The sequence below is a fragment of the Podarcis pityusensis genome, assembly GCF_964106645.2.
Source record: "Podarcis pityusensis genome assembly, chromosome: 17".
Lineage (NCBI taxonomy): Eukaryota > Metazoa > Chordata > Lepidosauria > Squamata > Lacertidae > Podarcis > Podarcis pityusensis.
Genome location: NC_138042.1, coordinates 9,167,827 through 9,185,488, shown reverse-complemented (window position 1 = coordinate 9,185,488; position 17,662 = coordinate 9,167,827). Strand labels below are relative to the sequence as shown.

Sequence of the window (17,662 nt, the reverse complement as noted above, 5' to 3'; positions counted from 1 at the left end):
GGAGGTTCAGGTGGGAAGTTCTTATTTCAACTTCACCCTCCTGTAAATCCCAAAGCCACACATGCTTTCTTCTTCTGGTTGCTAAAGAAGAATTTGATGCATGTTCTATATTATTATTATTATTATTATTATTTGTAGTTTAGCAGTGGGTGGAACCTCCATGCCTGGCTCCTGATCTATCTGCCACAGACTGAACAGTGCCTGGAAGTTCACAGTTCCCTCCAAGCTGAAAGGTGAGGGGCAGAGAGGCAAGCGCTGCATGAAGGCACAATCTGCTCCCTGACAGTGCCAAGTAGGGTGGGGGAAGGTGACACACTGTAGATAGAATTGCCATCTGCGGCACCAAGAGAATACTGAAAGCGCTGTGGAGGAAGGGAGAGGAGGAAAGGAAGGCAGCTCCAAATAACTGGATTCTCTAGAGAAAAACGCAGGCTTTGCGAATGGCCACCAGGAGGGGCTCTGCTACCGCTATTGGGAAGCCCAGGGAGTTCTCCCTTTTTCTAGCCCCCAGCTTCTCTCTGCCTCTCTTGGGCCACTGCCAAACGCTTTCCCTGCCTATTCTGGAACTGTGGAGCATGCCTACTTCATTGGGCAAAGCTCACCTTTATGCATCTGTTCTTAAAACCGCTTGGAAAAGGAGGCCTTGCTCCGTTTATGAGAATGTGTAGGACAGAAAGAGCAAACTTCCATTTCCTGCAGTTTTCATAGCACTAGCAGAAGCAGGAACTCAGCCTCCTCCCAACTTTCTCAGCCAGTGGTCCGCCTCCCCCTATCGCTGCAAGAGCCAAGCAGGAGTTCCACCTTCCTGCAGCACTGCTTTGTCTCCCCTCTCCAGACTTGGCTCCATTTCTGAAATTGAGGTCCTTGGTCAAGGTGTTTCACCATGCTATTGGGATTTCAATATACCCTACCCGGATCATTTTGGGATAGAGAGGAAAATATGTCTGCTTAACAGAAGGATAACGGAAGCTTAGGACATATGATGAAATGTCACATATAATTGTGACATGCAGCAAAGCAGAATTGCCAGGCTCCAAAACGCAGCACTATGTCAACCCACCAACCCCCACTGCCCATTGGGTACCAAACTTGGGTTTCCTGACTTCCCAAGTTTATTTATTTCTATAGGTCACTTCCTGCTCTTTTCCAAGATGCTTTTTAATATTTTTTATTCTCTCCAGCTCTTTTTGCTTCACAAATCCTCTCTCCGTTTGGCCAGTCCATGTTCCTTTCATAAAATAAGATGCCAGCTCTTACACCCAAGTGAATTCATGCCAGCCAACTGCATCGCTGGCCATTACTCATTGTCACAGATTCCAGCCAATCAGGTGCAGATGCACCCCCAGTCTAAATACTCCAACTGGGTGAGGCGTGCTATGATGCTAAATCTTCTAAGCCAATCATAAGGGACTAGGCAAATTACAGCATCAGAAGCAAAACCTGACATCCTCTGGTGGTGGTGGAGAACCAATACAAATTAGAGATTTGGAAACAATCAATCAAACAAAAACAAAAACAACAGCACATCATTTTGCCCGCTCCTGCTTTGTGACTGGCTAGATTTAAAAATGATGTGCCTAAAAAGCCAATCAGAATGCTGTGCCTCAGTAACAAGCCAGTCAGGAGTTGTCACTCCACCATGACAACGTCCACTTGGCAGTGAGGGATGGATCTGTCTCCATATGTCCCTTCATGTCATAGCATCTCTGCTTTCAGATGCCTTGAGCAAGCCCTCTGTAGTCACACGACTGCTCTCTCGAAACTCCATTTCTGACGGCGTATTTGAGCTGCATCTGACCATTCTGCATCAGCATCTGACTACACCAGCAACAGTGCAAATCTGCAGACCTTAGGGGAGTGCTTATGTGCCACTCATAAATATTGTCTGCCCTGGCAATGAGTGGGCTGCTGTGGCAAGGTATGCCCTGAGTCAGGAGAAGGAACGGCCCTGCGTCATCCCGTACTACATCACAGAAATTTCCTTGGGTGGTGGCGGCGCAGGAGAAGGTTGGCTCCGCTCACCTTTCAACAGCCACCTAATTTTGCCTAGAGCAAAATTCAAAGCAAATTTGGAAGCCTCACCTCAGACAGAGACACTGGAGGAATTTCAAGTCAGGAGAGTTTCAAAGAAGACCAGCAAAATTTGGGAGTGGGGTTTCACGTAACCCTATGTGAAAAGGTGTATGGATGCATCTAAATTTGGAGCAATGCCTTGCCCATCCCTCCCCAGTACAAATAGGGTCCATATAGCCATGATGCAGGCAGCCAAGTGCAAGCTGGTGGGGTCTATTGTTCTAAATGGAAAAGAGCACATGGGTGAGAGGAGTTAACTCTTTCCTCGCCTTACTCTACTTCATTGCTTCAAGCCCTTTTCTCTCCAGCCTGGCTTATTTCCAGAGTTGGGTCTGGGTTGGGACAAAAGTGTTTCAAGCAACAGAGCACACGGAGGTATGATGGGGGAGGGATGATTTTGCTTCTCTCACCCCCATGGAACAAATAGATTCCCCTCCCACATTTAACATGTCAATGGGGCAGACACATGCATAAAGAGACATGGCTGACCCACCAGGTCTAGTGTGACTTGGTGGTCCTTTTGTCCTCTTTCTTGAAGATACGTTACAGAAGTAGCCATTTGCCGCCATAATGAAAAAGAACCCTTACATCACAAAGAAGCAGGTGTGATTTTGCAGCTCCTGCCAGCCTCTGAGGGCATCTGGCTGCCATGGGTGTTTTGGCAGCTGCTGGGCGAGGGGGTACCAGGGAAGAGTGCTGCGATGATGCCAGGCCACATAATGCCTTTTGCTAGGCAGTACCTGGGAGATTTGGATTGGCATCAGCCGCATTGCTGTAATCTCTGATTTGGGCCCAGCCAGAGCCCACGAAAGGAGCAGGCAACCAGCTAGAATGGCACTGAGCTCACCAGCCACACCAACGGCAATGGGAGCTAGTTCACCTGTGGCGCTGGCATAGCCTTAGACTTTAAGCCAAGGAGGCAGCAGCCGGGTCAGTGCAAGGTTCAGCGCGCACTGTTGGCACTAAGTGAATGTTTAATAACAATGAAAGCAGTATGACCACAAGCAAAGGTCCGTCACACCTCACGGGACCTGCAGCTGTTCCTATGGGCAACAGCCAGAAGCCACAGCTGAGAGAGGGGGAACTGGCACTCTCCTCCATCTCTCGCTTGCCCAGTGCTATCTGTCTTTCTCTTCCCCTCTTTTGTCCTCCTCCATCTGCCTGAATCCAGAGTTCAGAAAAGTCACTGGTTACTGTGGTAACACCTGCCCTCCCCCCCCCCAAAATATACTGCAGCTTAGCCAATAGAGCAAGGAATATCTCCCGCCCCCCTCCCACACACAAACAGAAAACACAAAACACACATGGGCACATTAAAGGGCCCTTGGCAAATCTAGGAGCCCACCTGGCAGAGCCTGGGTTGAAAAATACTTCGATGTTTCCCATCCGTCTTATGCATGATAGGGCAGAGCAACCCCTCCCCAGCCCCCCTAAAATCCCAGGAGGAGTGAGGGGGGGGGGAATCAAAATGAATCAAAGGGTAGGTGGATGGGGTGGGGGAGTACAGCAGCTATAAAGAAAGTGATAAGTGCATTAAAAGAAAGAGAAGTGGGAAAGGGAGTGGGGAGAAAGCAGGGGGGGGGAATGGAAAATGAAATAAATCCAGAGAGGCAAAGCAGAAAAGAAGGAGAAAGCAAGAAGCAGGGAAGTTGCTGGCGGAAGTGGCCCTGCTATTCCTGAGGCCGTGCTGGGCCCTGGTCCAGCCTCGCTCTGGACCATTGTTTCCCTGCCCGGCCCCCCAAGTCCAAGTTCATCTGGGTGTGACATCATGTCTCGTTGCTCGGGGAAACCAGACGGGCCAGACGTGACATTGGTTATGGGATGGGAAGGGGAACAGATCCCATTCCTGCTCTGCTCCAGCTCTTTTGCTCGCCGCCAGGGAGCAACGAAGGCTGGGAGGAAGGAAAGGCAGACCAAACCTCAGAGCAATATTGTGAGAGAGGGCAGGCTGGATCAGTGTGTGTGTGTGTGTGTGTGTGTGTGTGCGTGTGCACGTGCTAAAGCAGGTTTGCTCCAATTCTGCTTCACACAGCCGTTCTCTGCTGCTCTCTACCCTTCATGTCTCCGGCACATTCCCCTCCTTTGCTTTCTGATCATGGTACTGGCAGGGTTGAAACATTCCTAAATAATATGACACACCAGCTTGATCATTTTTTGCTGCAGAACCAGTGCTCGTTTGTTACTTAGTTGTTATGGGGTATCCTCGCAGATAGCATCTCTGCTGCAGGGAAACCACAACCTCCCAGCAATAAAACTGTTGATAGAAAAAGGTGGTTCCCCTCCCTTCTCCAGCTATCTCCCATATTTCAATTCAGAGTGGCTGGTGGTACTGTGGCTGCATGAGTGCAATGGGCAGGATATTATTAGGTCGAGCAATAAACTCCTTCGTACTCCCCACCTGCAACATGCCCACTTTGAGAACTTTTCAAAAGGCTTTACTTTTGCACCCTGATGATCAGCATCCTGATTTTGTAGCCTTTCAAAATTTGGTAGGAAAACTGCTGAAACTCTTTCCCCTAGCCTGGTTAGCAACCCCCAATTGCGGAGGGGAAAAGTCCGTTTCCCCCTATTAGTTTTTTCCATGATGGGCACTCCCAGCTCTCCCATACACCTACCAGGGAACATATTGTGCCACTAGCGTTGGATCCAAGTGGTGGCTACTTTAATAACAAGGGGAGCACATTTTCATACATGGGGCTTTGATTGGCTTCGGCTTAAATCCAACACTAGCAATAATGTCTAGTCTGCGTATCCTACTTTGCTTGTATAACGCCTATTCCCGTGGCACAAACAGGGCAAGACAGGCTCAGAGATACATTTAAAGCCCCATGTGAGGAACATAGACTCATCAGCCCCTCCACATCTTCCCCCAAGAGCCTTCTGCTCTGCTGTAGAGAGCAGCTACACGAAAAACTATTGGGAACCAAACTCCAGCCCATGAACTGGAACGGGCAGCAGAGCCTCCAAAGTGTAGCATAGATGCTCTCTGCACAGTGGTGTAGTCTGTCCATGAGTGCTACACAACTGGTCCAGACATGGAATCTTCAACACCTCACTGATTCCTCTGAAATGCTGGACATGGTACTGGCAGGGTTGAAACATTCCTAAATAATATGACACACCAGCTTGATAATTTTTTGCTGCAGAACCAGTGCTCGTTTGTTACTTAGTTGTTATGGGGTATCCTCGCAGACAACCGATCTCAGTGATCACGGGTAGGAGGAGGAGTTACGCTAAGACCAGACCATGTCATTACCGAGGAAGCAGGCTTAGTCGTTGTTTGAGGACTATCCCTGCCTCCAGGTCTGGTCCTGACCGGAAGGATACTGGAATCAACAAGGGAAACCCACATGACCTGAAAGTGTTGCTGTGCAATGCCAGGTCAATGATGAATAAAACCTCTGCCATCCACGACCTGATTGTGGATGGAGGATTTGACCTGGCATGTGTGACAGAGACCTGGTTGGATGAAGCAGATGGGCCCGTCCTTGCCGCTGCTTGTCCACCAGGTTTCTCTTATGCACAGCAACCCAGGCCTTGTGGGCGGGGAGGGGGGGTTGCAGTGATTTTTAGGAAGTCATTAGTTTGCACCAGGCGTCCTATTGGAAAGACCCAGTTCTCTGAGTGCATGTTCTGGAAGTTGGGCAATAGGGGCAGTACAGGATTCCTATTGGTGTACCGACCTCCCCGCTGCACCAAGGATTCCCTGCCCGAGCTGCTTCAGGTTGTGGCGGATGTCTCCAAGTTGCTCAGATGGCAATGCCACCTCCTAGCTGACTCCAGGCTCCTATGCCTTTATCACTTCCATGGGAGGCATAAAGGAACCAGTCAGATTTTCCTCCCTGCCTTGGAATCCTGCAAGGTTGCTGAGCAGTTCCCCCACCGTGCAAGGAGGGTGAAGCAGCAGCAATCCAAAGGGCAAGAGAAGGGCTTTGTGGCCTAAAAGGAGGTGGCCTTTCTAAAGTAGGGACATGATAATGGGGCAAAGAAGGTTAGTGTGGGCCAGTGTCACAATAACTGGGCTCCTCATGAATTCTTTATTTTACTCTTTTCACTATGCAATCCTCGCCCGCCCCCCGCAAAAAAGTATCTCTTATAGATTGTTCTTACTTCCCAATCATGTAAGACTGGGCTCACTGCTGTTTCACATTACAGTGGTACCTCCGGTTGCGGACGGGATCCATTCCGGAGCTCTGGTTGGATCCCGAAGTTTCTGCAACTGGAGGTGCCCATTCTGCGCATGTGTGAGGCATGGTAGAGCACTTCTGCGCATGTGCGCGCGGTGAAACCTGGAAAAACACTTCCAGGTTTGCCACGTACGTATCCTGAAGGATATGTAACCAGAGGTGATCGTAAGTAGAGGTACCACTATACACTTCTGCATAGAAAATATTTCCATGCAGGAAGCAACACAAATAAAGCCTGTATCTCCATCATCACATTCATTTGAATGTTTATGAGGATGAGGAAATGACAACTTGCTGGCACATGTACATGGCTTGCTCACTCAGGTATGCACTCACCACAATTGATGACCTACACCTTTACCGAAACACTTCCAAGTAGAGAAAAAGTATAGATCATCATGCGGAGTGCACGTGTGTCTATTTCACTAAGTGTACATGCCAGTAATTTGCTGTTTCCCAACCTGTGTAGTGACATCTAAGTGACAACCTACATGTGGGTCTTGCATTTTTTCCTGCATGGAAACCTTTTCCAAGTGAAAATGCAATGTGAAGCGGCCCAGAGCCCCATCTCATGGGGTGGTGAGAGAACAAATGTGTAGGCAAGGACTATTATGTGGGAAGCCTTGAGAGACCTGGATGGAGACACACTGACCTGCCCAAGGCCACCTTACGAACTTCCTGGTTGAGCAAACTGATATGTGTCTTCTCCACCCAAATCCAACACCCTTTCCACTGAACTACAATCAAACTTGGGAGTCCTGCTTTCAGATTCTGTCTCAGTTGCAGACTTATAAGCCAAAAACACACTCTATTTGAGGGCTCATCCACACCTCCTTTTGTGCTGTGTTTCTAGGCACAAGTCTGGGCTTTGCAAGTCTGTGTCTCAGTGGGTTGTTTTTTTGTCCTGGCACTTTCGCTGGGAAAACCCGTGTTTTACCGGGGAATCGGAGAAAACAGCTATTAAGTTTTCTGTGGGTTGCTGTTTGCTCCAATTGAGCAGTAAAGTGCAAGTTTTCTCAGGGAAAGTGCTAGGACAAAAACAAAAAACACTCAGCCACGGACCTGGAAAGCACCGACTTGTGCCTAGAAAGCGCAAAGCAAAGGTAAGTGTGGATGAGTCCTGATCCTCAGTTTCCTGTTTGGAAAACGTAGGCCTGTAACTGATGTTACAGAGTTGGCTGCAAGAGCATCAGATCTAGATAATGCCAAAGGTAATTCTGGCATTGGAAAGGGGCTTGATGACATACCTACCAACAGAACCCTGGAGTCCTGGTGTTCGATTTCATTTTGTATTCTACCTACTAAACTCTGTGTTATCCCCACCATTCAAACGAAAGCTGAGAAGACCCACGTGCTAGCTGCCTTTCCTTCTCATTTGTGCTTTTGCTCTATTTACAGGGGAGACTTTGGTACTGGGTGCAATGCATGTTGGAGCAGAAGGGTCTCAGCAGACGTGTAGGTGTCTGGCCCTGACCCTCATCCCATCCATCCCTTTAGCAGAACCACGTCCATCAACCCGCCCAACCTCCCCCACACATTGCAAGCTACATTTGGGCTACAGCCACATACAACCCCTGTGAAACTGGCCCCCCTACCTGAGATTGCTGGGGGATGTTTAGAAAGTTGCCGTCCCGGGGTCCGATGCCGACAAACCGGTTGGCAGAGGAGGAGGAGCCTGGCGCTGAGAATGCTGGAGGGGAAAGAGATGTGAGGCCGTTAGGGCCACTGGGAGAGGCTGATGGCATTGATGGTGGTCATGTCAGATGAAGGCCTGCCAGATGAGGTTCGAGACAGAAAAAAATCTAAAGAGAGACTGGGCACAACTCCTCCCACCCTCCCCAGAACAGGATAGCCACCTACAGGTTGTGAGTGTGACCTGCTGTGAAGAGGGACAAAGCTCGCTGCTTGAGAGATGGGGGTTATGGGCATTGACAGATTTGGCCAGCTTGACTGCACACACTACCCAGCAGCTCCCTGAGGGAGCAACTGTTTCTAGAGAGGCCTCAGTGAAGCCACACATCCCAGCAACCTCTGTGGCATTTCAAGGGATCCTTGGATGCTCCTCTTCGATCAGGCGGTGCAGTCTTGTGTGAGCTTGGCCTGGATTGGGATGGAAGTAAGGGAGACTCTGGCCATCGTTCCACAGCCTTTGCTTCGCTTGAGCATGCTCGCTCTCCCCCTCTCTCTCATGGCCCAACATCTAAATCTCCTGGCCTAGTTTTCCCTTTGACCCTAGAGGTTGCCAGGGCTTCTGAGCTCAAGAGTCCTATTAGCAGCCTGAGACAAGCCTCCTGCCCAATGGCAGGGTGGATGGCATCCCCAAACATGCCCTTGTATGGGTCTGCCAGGAGATGGAGTCCCGTGGTCTGCGTGCCTCCCCTGGGCATAATGCTGTGTGCCAGAAATAACTGAGCTCAGTCCTTTGGTATTTAGTGTGGTGGCAGAGGAGGGCAAAGCTCTCAGGGAGGCTGAGTGAGGGGCAGGGAACAGGCATGGGAGATTCCCCCACCCTAAAGTACAACTCCAGTATGGAAACCAGTCTGGGCCAAACTTTGCTTATGAGATTGCGAGAGGTTCTGCAATCACATGCTAACATGCATGCGCATGCATACGAGAACCCAGTGTGGCATTTCGTCTTCATACCCAGCCTCTAACAGCCAATACCCTAAGAGGGTTTTCTCTGCTGCTCATCTTTGTAGGAGCTTAGTAGGGAGCCAGCAGCTCTTCCTTGGTGAGTTTAAGGCCTGGCTTCCAACAGTGATTGCAGGAATTGGTAGCAAGAAGAAAAAGGTTCCCCCTGTGCTCCCTTGCCCACAATGTAACACTGGAAGAAGCACTGTGTGCCAGCCTCCAGCTACCACATAGAGCTGAGCTGCACCACCAGCAGACTCATGTGGGATATCTGTTGCCGGACTGTAGTGCTTCAGGCTGTGGGTAGAGGGCTGGATATTTTAATGTTCCTCCTCTTCAGATAAATAAACAAACACACACACACACAAAATGAGCAAGTGAAAAAAAGAAAGATAATGGTTCTGGGCCAGTCTTCTTGCTGACATGCTGATTTTGAACATAAGGGAGGGAGGTGATTGGCGGTTGTTGTTGTTTTTCACATAAGGGAGTATTCAAGCAGTCATTCAATTTAAGGCTCATAACAACAGCAGCAGGAACAACAAGAGACTGTTTAGCCTACTGGTTAGAGTGTTGGACTTTGACCTGTGTGACCTGGGTTCAAATCACTACTCCAGTCATGAAACTCCCTAGTTGACCTTGGACTAGTCAGTCCCTGCTCAGCATTCCACCTACCTCACAGGATTGTTGTGAGGATAAAATGGAGAGGGATCTGTGGGTCACCTTGAGCTCATTGGAGGAAAGGAAGGATATAAGTGTAATGAACAATTAATCGAATAAATAAATAAATTCAGTTCCCATGCTTGCAGCCTGACAGGGTTCAGGCCAGCACCAGCACTTTACGCTGAGTCTACTGATCATGTGGACTAGCTCTTAGTACCTGGAGGTGCCTGGTCTCAACCTCACAGAGAACCACAGTGCCTCACACACTTCCTGACTTTTTTTGTTTGTTAGCCCTCCTAAAAAATGGGAAAGGCAGCAACCCAGACATACGAGACTAGAGCATCTCCTGCCATGCCTACAACCTGTTGCCCATCCCTTCGTCACTCACGTCCCCCACCCCCTACAGCACCACCATCAGTTTAATGGAGAATATGAACAGCGTGGGAGTGAGCAATGCCATGAGCACAGATGTAGAAAAGGAGAAAAAAAAGGAAAAAGGAAAAGAAAGGGAAGGAGAGAAAACAAAAGGAAAATGGAAGTGGTAGCCGATCCTTTCTCCCAAGGGGCCTCACCTAAGCCAAGAAAGTTCGCAAGTCAACTACTTCATAATGGGAGAAGCCGGGGATCCTGGTGCCCCACCCTTCCTCAAATAGGTCTGGTGGGCCCACCATGTCCCCCGAAGATGAGAACAGAACCAGGCATCCTGGCTCACAACCATCGCCACCACCCTGAGTCATATAACACAGCCGCCCTCCTGAAGGTGGGACAGTCAAATGTCTGGGCTCTCATTTCTCACAAAACACTGGGGACATTCTCAGGGAATCCTAGTTCCCAACTTTGCCTCCGCACCCCTGCAGGCAGACGCTCTCCAGGAAAAAAAGCACAGACCACAACTTAGGGCATGACAGGAAGCTTGCTATGGATCTCAATGGAAGTTGATTTTTCAGGCACCAGATGAACACCTGTAAACACAACCCTCCCTCGTATTATGAAAAGCAAAACACCTAGCAGTAATTCTTCTTCTCAGAATTTAATATGTACAGTTGATTTTCCGTCCCTTAAAAAAAAAGGAACCAACAAAAAAAACCCAAACCCAACCCTACCCAGGAGCCACCATGACAACCAACAACTTAATGAATAATAATAATAAAAAAATTAAAGGTGTCGGAGCTTGGCAGCCTACTGCATCTTTAAACGCTGGGGGATGGGATGGAAGGTGGGAGGGTTTGATGGCAGCTGGGGAAGGGATCAGATGGGGTGTTTCAACCTTTAAAACAAGTATAAAGCACAAGACTTGATGATGACGACATGGTGCCCCCAAGCCCACCCTTTCACTCTCTCTGCTGCTTGTCCCCCTCTCACCCCTCCACTCGTCTCTCTCTAACGCTCTGCATCCCTTTCTTCTCTCAGGTGCCTCTTCCTTCCGCCTCTGCCACACCTGTGTGCATTCTTCTCTGCTTCTCCTTCTTTGCCCTTCCTTGGCTCCTCTTTCCTCCTGCTCACTAGGTCCTTTCTGCCCTGCTCAACCCCTAGCGAAGGGGTTGGTGGTGTGTGAGTGGGTGGGGAAGAGGTGGATTTTTATTTTGCTTCGCTCGGTGGTTTGGGTTACGCTTGGGTCCACTTACAGGGTGACGTTGGTGTCGGCGCTCCGCCCTCTGGGTTAGTGCTGGTGGATTTTGTATCAGGCATTGGAAGGGGCACTGGTCTGGCCACAGGTGGTGGCGGCGGCAGCAAAAATGACCCCGTGACTTTGCCCTGGCCGCTACCGTTAGGCTGCGAACAACATAAATACAGTGATGCGTGAACGAGACAAGGCAACGTTAAAGATGCAGTATCTGCTGCTGGCAGCTCTTAGGGTGTTTTTGTTTGTTTTGTTTTTCAAGAGGGAAGGTCTTTTTCTCCCCCGTCTTCTTTTTTAAAAATCATATTGTGAACTTAAATCTTCCCCTTGCCTCCCTCAAGCTCTCCCTATCTCCTAACTTTCAAGCATGTACATTCTCCTTGCTTGCCACAAGAGACTCAGGCAGCCTTAATCATCATCCAGGGGCTCCCTGTGTTCCTGCTTGACTGGCAGTCTGAACAAGGATTCTTCCACTCTGATGGCAAGGCATTAAAACCACAGTTTTGACTGGAATTATGTCTTACCGCATATCACTGCAAGCTGCGTTGTCAAAGGCTACAGCTCAGTAATTAGCAATTGAATGTGCTCTCCGTTGGGCACCCTGAGGCCTGGCTGGAATGGCATTGAAGCCCTAAGACAGCCCATCAACTAGGGCAGCTTGTGACTCAATATGGCTGCCCAAAGAGAACGACTGTAGTAATATGTGACTTAGTACTGAGAGGATACTTTTTGACTCACTTTAGCTTTCCGTCTGTAGGCTTTGGGTCCTAACTATGTAGGCTTAAAGAACCATAGGTACATTTTGCTCACAAAGAACCACGAGCTGATAAAATGCCTTTGTGTACATACAAGATTTCTCTTCTCCATCTCAGCAAATGCTAAACACGTCTCCAAAAATCAAGTGTCTGGTCCTTAGAAAGTGTTGTGAGATTTTGTAGCAGCCACCTAGGTCCACCTTCTAGATTTGGAACCTGTAGCACCTAAGTTTTAGCACTAAGCCACAGAAAGAGAAATCTTAGACGCCTTTTAAATAATAAAGAAACTCTGAAATTCAGTTACGTCACAGAGCTGGTGAGCTGGGGATACAAGAAAACACCTCATGTATCACAAATCTAATTTCAGCAGCTTTGGAAAAACTGTTTTCCCAGCTCAGTTTTTGCCTGCCATGTATCAAGAAGTGAAGGAATGGTGGTTATAGGACCCCATATGTCAAGACTTATGACAAGTCCGTGGAAAGAGCATGGAATTCCTGGGTAGGACTTAAATCAGAGAAAAAACAGCTTTATGTTTTGAAGGTGTGGCATCTGAAGTGATTTTATTGGTTCCTTACTTTTGTTAGCCCTGAAAAGAAACAGCGGCCATCGCTCCCTTCTTCAGCAACCATAGCGAATGGACCCCCCTGAATCTCTTCTGCAACCCACCAACTTTATTTCCTTGGATTTCTTGATCTTCCTACACCATCAGATTCTCTAATCTGGCTAAGGTCCTAGCAGGATTCAAGGGATGACCATCTTCATTCTGCATGGGTGTCCAATGCTATGTGCTCTCAGTGAAGCAGGAGCCAACATGGGATACAAGGATTACGAAGACCATGAGGATGAGCCATCACAAGCTTTTTCATGGCGACGCCTTGGCTTTCAGTTTTGCCAGTGTTTCTACTGCGTGATCTCTGTAGCAGTTTCACTGCTACTCCAGATGCTCTGGTGAATGGTGGAGACTCTTGGCTAAACCAGAACAGTTAAATCTGACTTGGAAACTATGCTAGGTTTGACCAAAGACAAAGGGTGCTGGGGAACCTTAGAAACTTAGCAGCTTGGCTTGGTCTTTTTGCTGCCTTGTGGCAACACGGCTACTCTTCCAAAATATTTCTTGGTAGGCTAAAGGCTCTTTGGAGCTTGTGCTAGCTGGGTTGCTTCCACACTAGCCCTTTATTCTGAAATTGCCATTCTTTGTTCACCTTTTAAAAACAAGGAGTCCACGTAATATTGTTGCCAAATCCTTGCTTCCCAGCAACGTCTGTGAAGCCATCCTGAGTTTTTCAAACCTAATATACAGCCATTTTTATGATGTAAAAGGTAATTGTAGCACCATGCTTGACAGGCAAGGTGCTACTGATGTGTTTAAGGGATACTGTGCTTTTAATCAAAAGCTTCTTGTTTGTAGATTCAGTCATTGCTTTGTTTTTAGTGCAGCTGTGGGATAGTAAGGAACTATCCCTTTACTCAGCTTCTGTTTCCTGTGATGTATGTGTGTGTGTCACACTACTGATTTACTAGCATTATTTTTTCTTTTCTTTCTGAGGGCAAAATATTGTTATTCTGCTATAAAGCAAAGAAAAGGAGAGGGGGGAAATAGAAGGAAACCAGTATTTTAAAGCACACTTACTCTGCAGGAAATAGAAGCTGATTAATTATGGGGCAATTCACCACCAAACAAGAAGTGATAAAATGGGCAAAATATACAAGGATGATACTTTTAATTAGCATTATAGGGGAACATCTGCTCGATGTGACTGACTTGTGCATAAATAGCATTATAGAAGAACCTTGATCATAGGATAGGGCATTGCTGGTTAACATTATAGTATACCATTTGGCAGTTCAATTTCAATTTCACTTCTAGGAAATGATGGTAAAGCAGAGGTCTAATATGGAAGCAACTTTGGTCCAATATCTTCATTAAAAGGAGGCTTAAAGATGAACATTTCTCTTCCAATATTCTTCTTCGCCTGCAAAACTTGTACTGGGCTGATGCATTACAGGATTCCTGCTTGGCAGGGGGTTGGACTCGATGGCCCTTGTGGTCTCTTCCAACTCTATGATTCTAGGATGTGGGAGGCAATACTGCATCTCATCGCAATCCTGCTTCCTCACATGCCAGTCAGAAGGGCTCCCTTTGACTACCTCTGAGGTGAAACTTATCACCTAAAGCATATTTTCTAGTACGAACCAAGTACTTGAGGTACATTTCAAACCTTCGTCTCAGAAGGTCCCACTTTCTGAAGCCCATGGTGCACGGAAAAGTTCCATCTTCTAGGTACATTAATTCTTCTGCCATCTAACAATTCTGCAAAACCTGACATCTCTGAATCCTGCCACTCTGTAACCTTCACCAATTCCACAGAGGTTCCACATTCTAGAATGTGCTCAGTACAGCCCTCTGGGATCTCCTCCTGTACCACAGAATCCAAAATACTCCAGGTTTTAGAACACTCAAAGCCCTTCAGAAATATATCCTATGAAAAGAGGGTGGCAGATAGGAGAGGGGCAAGAAAATGGGGCAACAGGGGGAAAAGCCTGTCTGGGCCATACAGACATGCGCCCTCCCTTTGGAGGTCATGTCCCACACAAGGCGGAATGACAAGCAGAAAAGAAGCCCGTCTTCTGAATAAATTATATTCCTCTTATCCACCCTCCAAAGCAAGCTCCAATATCCTTGGTGCCCTCAGGGCAGTTCTCCCTAGCCTGAACATTGTAACTTGGAACACTGTCTATTTTCAGAGGCCAATGTCAGCTGCCAAGAGCAAGCCAGTGTCAGTCAGACCGTTCCTTCAAGAAAAAAAGACCCCATTTCTTCCAGACCCACAGGCCTTGGTAATCCTGCTTCCTGTGCTACTGACTTCCATGTGCCCTAGGCAAGCAGGCAGACAGGCAGACAGGCAGAGGGAGGGAGGGAGACAGAGAGGGGTAGGAGGTGGAGAAGGGTTGTAGGGTGGGGGTTTCTGGTTGGACAGGCCGGCATCCCTGGGCTGAGGTGCATGGCTCTTACCTGCCCGGAGCCCTGGCCTGAGCCGTCCGAGCATACAAACTGCACAAATTCCTTCAGCGAGTCCTGGCCGTGGTGGTGGTGGTAGCGGATGGTCGGGTGTGTGAAGTAGGGGCTGGACTGCTGGATGATGGAGGTTGATGGGAAGTGCAGGGCCGAGGCTGTGGCACGGGGGCTTCCTGGAGAGTGTAAGGACAGATGGACAGAAGCAGAGAGAGAGAGAGAGACAGAGAGAGAGAGACAGAGAGAGAGAGAGGGAAGGGGGGACAGAAAGAGATGTCAGTAACAACCCCATGCCATGCTGCTTCCATTCTACACAGCCCAACTGATGCTTATACTCAACAGAAACACCCACCCCGACATCCTTGCTATAAGGGGAAGGGGCGCCATTTTGTCTCATTTGTTGGAATTGAGGGTTCCCTCAACCCTGGCAGGGTGAGGAAACTGCTCTTTTTTCACAAGAGCACAGGTGGGTGAGAATTTGCAAAGATGTGAAAGCAGATGCAGAGGGATCTGAGCAGGGCATGCCACACACCTGTGTGTGTTACACATCTTGCGTGTCTTCCACATCCATGCATGTTTACCTATAAGCATGCAATAAGTGTGTGTTTCTCTCTGTTTCTCTCTCTCCATATATATACCATACACACATACACACACACACACACACACACACACACACACACACAGCAGCCATCGAGGGGGGGTACCTTTGCTTATGTGCATGTATCCCCCATCATATTTTGTGACAAGATGTTGAAGTCCTCTGCCTTAAATCTATATTTTTTACACAATTGTTTTAATCAACGCCACCGCCACCCGTCATCAAAATAAAGTACAAGCACAGGGAGCTACATTTCTAAAATATTCATCTACAATTACCATGCCCTCTCCCATCCTTTTATGCCCTTTATTGTTTCCCCTCCTCCTCCCCGCATCTAATTTAAGATTATTAGCTCATTAGGACAAGGACTTGTCTTATTCCACTTGCATTGCACTGTACATTGGAGGCACTTTACAAATAAATATAATGACAATAACACCTAACTTTCCCCCAAGCACACAAGGGCAAAAGGGCAAGACATATTCCTCTCCTTGGGAATAACTGGAACATTAGTAACTCACAGGGAAATGGGGAAGGGGAGTCAGCAAAGGAACCAGCTGTTGTGGACTGGGGATTGACTCTCCTGTGTGGCTGAAGTTCCTCCTACACACTGATACACAACTAGACAGATGGTGGAACAGGGAATACGGATGATAGCAAGGCAGTTACACAGAATAACTGGCTGCTGGCTGCACTGGGCAGGTAGAATCATGGCAGGAAACTTGTTCTCTGTGGCAGCTAAATGCAAAGGAAGGTGGAATGGGCTAAAATGAAAGGTGGCAGGATTAATATTATTTTAAATTGAACAAAGAAATTGCAACAAAACTCAGCCAATGAAGGCTGCTCTCAAAGGTGATTAGGGAGCAACATCAATGAAAAAAGCAGCAGCATAAAACTAGGGATCTGTTCATGAGAAATCTCAGCTTAGGGATGCAATTTTTGAAACTCTTGATGTTGAGCTTATCTGCATGAATCTTTTCTAATTCTCGTGTTGCTCCTTGATCACAATGAAAAGCAAGTTAATTCTTTATCAGTTCTGCTAGAAATACAAACATTTATTGCATATTATATGCATTATTATACACATTATTGTATGTATATGTTGTATATACATGTTGTATATTATGTATATGTTGTATATATTGTATACATATATGCGTGTATATGTATGGACACACACGAAATTATCCTGCAGAAATGAAGTCCGACTCTTTTATACATATTGTATGCATAATCTACATATTTTTGTGTATAATTGTGCATATAATTATTCAGATGTTAAAAAGCAGAACTACCGAAAATGCACAAGCAGCTCAGTTGCAAGTGGGTGCTTGATGCAAGAGGCAGTCCAAGAGGAGCATGGCTCCATCAGGTCAGAAATGCCATATTCAGTGTCTAAATATGTTTAAAACAAATTTATCTTCTACTGAGCATTTTGCAGTTCCTGATCAGCAGACAAAACAGCTTCAAAGGGTTGACTGAATAGGACTATGGAAAAGATTTGTGCTGCCACAATACTGAGAGTATCATTACAGCTGGATTGTCCCCTGCAGTCTTTTAAAAATACTTCTGGGCAATCATATACAATTTAAGCTGCAACCCTATACACACTTACCTGGAAGCAGATTCCACACCCGGATTTACTTCTGAGTAGGCATGTATAGGATTGTAATTGTTAGGCAATTACAAGCCAATTTCAAACTTGCCAGTCCTGTGCAATGTGGTTGAGCAAACAGTGGTGGGAGAACTCCAGGGATTGGGAACAAAAAAAAAAAAAGTTTCATCATCTCAGAGGGTGATAACTGCTAGAGAACAAGGCAGGGTGTGCTTACTGGCCAGTTCTCTGCACAGGGAGATCCACCAAACTACATATGTCCTTCACTTCAAGCTTCATTGTTATGCAAAAATTATGTGACTGTTTCACCCAACATTTTCTTTTTCAATGAAATGCTGGGGGAAGGTGTTTTAACTCATCCTCCTCTCATACAGTACCTGGGGGATATTTTTTATTTGGAAAATGGGATGGGGCAGGACATTGTTGCTCAGCTAAACTGGTAGCCCCCCACAGCTGTATTTCATTAAAAGAGAACAACTTGGGAAATTCAGTTCCGTACTGGATCC

The 17,662-nt window shown here is 47.3% G+C and overlaps 1 protein-coding gene across 7 annotated transcripts in view; it reads right to left on the bottom strand.

Moving 5' to 3' along the window:
• The window catches only part of NFIX (nuclear factor I X), a 253,331-nt gene that overhangs the window by 11,232 nt on the left and 224,437 nt on the right, over positions 1-17,662 (bottom strand). For 4 of the 7 annotated variants that reach the window (XM_080988218.1, XM_080988220.1, XM_080988217.1 and 1 more), the window contains 3 exons: positions 14,941-15,116; positions 11,177-11,324; positions 7,856-7,950 (listed from right to left, as the gene is read on the bottom strand). In XM_080988218.1, the coding sequence (XP_080844344.1) occupies positions 7,856-7,950; positions 11,177-11,324; positions 14,941-15,116 (419 nt within the window). The remainder of the gene's footprint in view (positions 1-7,855; positions 7,951-11,176; positions 11,325-14,940; positions 15,117-17,662) is intronic. The other 3 variants (XM_080988223.1, XM_080988221.1, XM_080988222.1) reach the window with 2 other exon arrangements.